The sequence below is a fragment of the Triticum aestivum genome, chromosome 1B, assembly GCF_018294505.1.
Source record: "Triticum aestivum cultivar Chinese Spring chromosome 1B, IWGSC CS RefSeq v2.1, whole genome shotgun sequence".
NCBI lineage: Eukaryota > Viridiplantae > Streptophyta > Magnoliopsida > Poales > Poaceae > Triticum > Triticum aestivum.
The window spans coordinates 121,958,129-121,963,887 of NC_057795.1; the positions used below are offsets into that span (position 1 = coordinate 121,958,129).

Consider the following 5,759-nt stretch of genomic DNA (forward strand, 5'->3'; position numbering starts at 1 on the left):
GACGAACGGCGTGCTGCAAACTGATTTTTAGCGCTCGCGCGTTGGGCGGCGGTTGAAGATGCTCTAATAGAAGTAATAATGTTCCAAAGTTATTTCAGCCGGTATGATTAGCTAAAATTCCCAAATAAACCATGACACTTATATTAAAACGCTATCGTAAAAAAAAGCTACTGCTTGAACGTTATCCTTAGAAGAAGAAAAAAACACTGCTTTCTTTTCTTCCTCGTCCCCATCCCTCTCACAGTCAACATCTGAAATCCTCTCTCCGCACCACCTGAAAGGCTGAAACTTTCCCCTCCCGAAACCCTCGCCTCGCCTCCAGCGACCACCATGCCGCCGCCGCCGTCGCTGCCGGACGGAATCGTCGAGGATATCTTCCTCCGCCTTCCGCCGGACGAGCCCGCGTGCCTCGTTCGCGCCTCCCTCGCCAGCAAGCTCTGGCTCGGCCATCTCACCGGCCCTCGCTTCCGCGGCCGCTACCGCGAGCTCCATGGAGCGCCCCCCATGCTGGGCTTCCTTTACGATTGGTTCTGGGACTACGTGCCGGAGGAGAAAGATGCCGTCCCGCGCTTCGTCTCCACCACGGGATTCGGCGCGCGCGTCCCCCCCGACCACCACTGGGGGGACTCGGGCTCGGACTACAACGCGTTGGACTGCCGCCATGGCCGCGTTCTCCTCGGGGATTATGGCGCGCCCATTCCGCTCGTCGTTTGGGACCCCATGACAGGCCGCCAAACCAAGATGGAAGCGCCCAAAGGACAGGATATCGGCAGCGGGGCCGCGGTGCTCTGTGCCGTCACCGGCTGTGACCACCGCGCGTGTCATCAGGGCGCCTTCAGGGTCGTCGTCTTCGGCAGCATGACCACCCATGTTTATCATCCTGTTACTATTATACAGGTGTGCGTGTCCTCGCCGGAGACGGGTGAGTGGAGCCAGCCGTGCCCTGGTCTTGATCTCGGAGTTGACGCATTCATCATGCCGGTGCCCCCTGTCGTCATCCGAGATGCAGTTTACTTGATGCATGCGCGTGGTGAGCATGATCACATTGCAGGAATTCTCAAGTACGACTTGGGCTCTAATTGCTTATCGCTGATTGACATGCCCCTGCCGGGGGCTGTCAATGTCGGCGACGTCATCCTCATGGCCATGGAGGATGGCAGCTTGGGGCTTGCACATGCCAGTGGATCAACCCTCTACCTGTGGTCAAGCTCAAGCCAGATGGGTGTTGCGACATGGACTCAGCGTAGAGCCATCGATCTCAAAAGCCTTCTTCCCATTCAAAATCCCATGGAAGGACTTAGACTGATTGGATCCATGGAAGGCAGTGATATCATCTTCGTGCTTACGGACCTTGGCATCTACCAGATTAATCTTAACTCACTACAGTGGAACAAGATATGGAAGAGACAGAAATTCTTTGCTTTGATTCCGTACATGAGTTTCCACAATCCACAAGGTATATCTGTTATTCCCCTTCTTTTGTGGTTTATTAGGAACAACGCTTAAGCAGCAATAATATTTTGGTTAGCCCAACAAACAAAATACTGAATGTTTAATCAGACTGAAGAAAGTTTTACTTGATGATTCAGTTTGTGATGGTATGTGCGCTCGACCAAACTTTGAGAGCTATGTACACTCGAACGTTACATCTAATTGGCAATTTTATATATGTCTTCTCTTTTTGGAATCACACTCACAAATCTATGTTGGCAGAAAGGATGACCCCCTGAAATGTGAAGCACTGACAACATATGTTTGAACGTGCTTAAGGGCAGGAGGCCACGATCATCAATAGGAAAGATGACTACTTGGAGTGGAGGCGACATGGGTCTTGTGATTAATCGTGTCAGTAGTCAGTAGCTGTTTAGTGCACTGGTGCTTGAATTCTCATAGTGATGTTGCCTTTGGTCAGTAAGCTTGATAATTTCCCCGTGTTGTTGTTGTTGTGTGTAAGCAGGGGAATGGATTACCTTTGTAATTAACCTCTAATTTCTTGCAGCATCAGCTATGTGCTTTCTTGTTTAATCTGCTTGAAAATGCATCTGCAGAAAATATCTTAGCTAGTGTTCCCAATTTGAAAACTTACAGTTAGCCCTCCAAGCTTTGATCCAGTCTCTAAATTGTAAATTCATCTCCCAAAAGAGGTACAACCGATGAGCAGATGAAGTGGCATATCCAGAGCTAGTGGTTTCTATCTCCCAAGAGATCATATGACAATGCTTTCTGCGTGCTGGCTTGCTGGTGTGTCGTAATTAATCTCGTGGATTTAATTAGTGCTACGTGTAGTCAAGTGCTGATATTACTGCAGGTTTGAATTGCACATGTTTTCTTCCTGATGTTGCAGCATCCTGCAACTGTTGAGTTATCGATTTTATGAAACTATATGGTTTTGTCAGCCGATTTGCTTGTTTAATAAGTACAGCACTGAAGACTCCAATGGTTGCTTGTTCCTCAACCTGCTTATCCAATTGTTAATTTGGCGATGGGTAAAAAGGTGCCCTACCTCTGTTACTTGGATTGTGATTTTACAAGCTTCTGCAACTTTTTCTTAAAAGTTTCAACATTTTATCACTTGTTCTTTTCTCAGAATATGGAACCTATTTGTGTAATCTGACCTATCTCTCCTTGATTTTGATGTTGTTGCTAGAACTGCCATGAATGCTCGGTATATAAATTTAGATGTTTATATGGTCGCTGGGTGCTCATAGTATACTGTTTTGAGAGGTTCATAGTGCTGCAGTAGCTCTAGGCAGAGCATTGCCAAGCTGGCATGTTATTTACCATAGAGGTATCCAAATCTGTAGGTGTAGTTTGTGTTTTTATTTGTTCCTGATTTGAGGTTGTGGCTTTGGCACTGTTCTGCTTCTTACATGTATAAAAAAGGACAGACCCAGTGCATAGAAGCTCCCACACAAGGTGGGGTCTGGGGAGGGATTATAGGAACCTAGTCTTATCCCTGCAAAGTGCAATGCAGAGAGGCTGGTTCGAACCCAGGACCTCTTGGCACAAGTGAGGAGGACTTCACCACTGCGCCAGGCCTGCCCTCTACATGTTCTGCTTCTTACATGTATCACTATCGTATATGTCAAACTTGAGATTAAGCAAATAACTATTCTGGATACTCCTGTTTACTCAGTTTAGGATACTCTCTACTTATTATTCTGTCTTGAGGAATCACCAAACCTAAAAGTGCTTGAAAGCTCCAATTTTTGAGTCCAGCTGGCTTCAGAAGCAACACATTCGACCCCTTTAGAAGCCTAAAATTATACTCCCTCGATACTACTCTAGTAATCTAAACGCTCTTATATTTCTTTACAGAGGGAGTACAACTTAGACCACTTCTCACTCATCTTTGTGCACCCGTGCTTATTCAGTTGGTTTTTTGTTTGTCAGAAACATTACAACTTTTTACTGAGCATACCGCCAATAATTTTTTTTGGATCTATGAAACAACTTGAAACTAGATTGGACTCGGACTAAAAATCACTTGGTCTTTAAATGGGCAATAGCTTCTTTTCTTCACTGTTGCATATGCTTCTTTTTAGTTACTTGATCAAGCAAGCACACTGAGAAAGGATTCTATATGAATTTCCTCAAAAGCATTCTGCGTAGGCACGTTAACCTGTGAACATGTTTTATTATTTTGGCCTGCCAAGTGGCTACAAAAAAGGTTAATCATCCATAGTTTCAATCAAAGAGATAAATTTATTTGCATTCTTCACAACATGTTTGGAATATTTGCTCTTCCGATTCGCAAGTACTCCATCTGCCCCATAATATAAGAACGTTTTTGACACTACACTAGTGTCAAAAACGTTCTTATATTATGGGACGGAGGGAGTACATGTTTGGTTGTTGGGGAGTTCAAAAATGATTTTTTAAGACCATGAAAAATGGTTTCTCCGGAATATTTGCTCTTCCTGTTCTTAACTACTACTCCCTCCGTCCAAAAAAGCTTGAAAAAAAGGGCGTAGAATTCATGAAAGTTCTTCATCGTATATACACCAGAACTAATACGCCACTGTTCAGATCAATACGATCCGATCCACAAGTATATACGAGCAAGAGTTCATGTGTAGATTGTAATACAATGTAAAGGACAGATTACACATACTGCTTACAAACAACACAACGCAAGCGTACAGCGCAAGTATATAAGTATATAATATGCACGTACATATGTACTTCATCTGTTCCTAAATATTTATCTTTTTAGAGATGGGTTATGTCTACTATTCACCAAGGAACTTTTCAGGTCAGGATTAATGATTCTAATGGTCCCCAGTTCACTGGGGGAAAAGGCTTGAAGCAGGGTGATCCTCATTCACCCTTACTATTTAATTTGGTGGTTGATGTTTTCTCTAAGATGCTATATAAGGCTGCCAGTAGATTTGTGGACTGCTGCCTCATGCCATTCCTGGTGGGGTGGTTAGCCTACAGTATGTTGATGATACCATCCTATTCCTTGATAGCTCTTTAGATTGTGCCAAAATTTTGAAATGGATCCATTCCTGTTTTGAAAATCTATCTGGCTTGAAGATTAATTTCCATAAAAGGGATCTGCATGCCATTAATATCTCTGAGCAGCTATCTAAAGATTTTGCTCGGGTTTTCTGTTGCCAGCTTGGGAATTTCCTCTTTAAATATTTAGGAGTCCCTCTTCATTTTTAAAAAAACTCAGAAGGGAAGATCTTGAACCCATCATTGATAGAATTATTAAGAATATTTCTGGATGGTTGGGGAGATTTCTCTCCTATAGGGGCAAATTGATCCTTCTCAGTACTTGTATATACAGTATTCCTGCCTATCTAATGTCCATTGTCAAATTTCCCAAATGGGCCATTGATATGATTACTTCTCAGATGTCTCATTTCTTCTGGGGTAATGTGGGTGATAATCACAAATATCACCTTGCTAGTTGGGGGTTGATCTCTAGGAGGAAAGAGTTTGGTGGTATGGGGGTTCCCAACCTTAGAGATTTTAACATGGCCCTTTTGGCATCTTGGGGGAAGAGATTTTATGATAATAGGAATAGTGATGGAAAAAGATTTTGGCTTATAAATATAATACTGCCAGCCCTAATTTCTTTAGCACTAGGGTTACCCTGGGGTCTCCTTTTATGAAAAGCTTATCTTGGGCCCTTGCAGCATCAAAAAAATTCTATAGATGGATCCTTGGGGATGGCAAGAGTATTGCCTTCTGGCATGATATTTGGATTGGGGATTGCTCTCTTAAAACTTCATTTTGGGACCTGTATGATATCTGTCAACAGCAAGAGTCTACTCTTGCACAGGTCTGGGTGAGTGGTGAACTTCATCTTACTTCAAGGAGATGTGTGGAGGAAAAGACTTTAGCTAGATGGGATGAACTCAATAATTTAGTTAAGCAAGTTGCATTATCTGATTCTGCAGATCAACCTATTTGGATGCTCGAATCTTCCAGCAAGTACTCTATCAAATCTTTTTATAAATTACTCAATTTGGGGGGGGGGGGTCTGTTGAGATTAAAGATGATATCTGGAAAATCAAAGTCCCACCTAATATCCATGTTTTTCCATGGTTCATTTACTATAATAAGAGCTTAACTAGAGATAATCTTGCCAAGCGTAGGCATGTAGATGACATGTCCTGTTTCTTCTGTAATGAGCGTGAGACTATCCAACATCTTTTCTTTGATTGCATTGTTGCTAGGCAGGTTTGGGATTGGGTAGCTGATAGCTTTAATGTGGTTAAGCCTGATTCCTTTGCTTTGCTTTCTTC

General features: G+C 43.3%; 1 protein-coding gene across 2 annotated transcripts; it reads left to right on the forward strand.

Moving 5' to 3' along the window:
- Positions 1-214: 214 nt before the first annotated feature.
- Positions 215-2,025, forward strand: LOC123111238 (uncharacterized). Of its 2 annotated transcripts, none has more exons than XM_044531996.1 (2): positions 215-1,456; positions 1,718-2,025. In XM_044531996.1, exons 1-2 carry the CDS (start codon positions 331-333, stop codon positions 1,720-1,722), a joined length of 1,131 nt encoding a protein of 376 aa, XP_044387931.1. In that variant the 5' UTR covers positions 215-330; the 3' UTR covers positions 1,723-2,025. The 2 variants fall into 2 exon arrangements, with proteins under 2 accessions (XP_044387931.1, XP_044387922.1); XM_044531987.1 differs by having other exon boundaries at positions 219-1,456; positions 1,714-2,025.
- The last annotated feature ends 3,734 nt before the right edge of the window (positions 2,026-5,759 follow it).

Bases quoted from the DNA above. Each gene is read 5' to 3' on its own strand.
- LOC123111238 (XM_044531987.1), top strand. From the start codon at position 331: ATGCCGCCGCCGCCGTCGCTGCCGGACGGAATCGTCGAGGATATCTTC.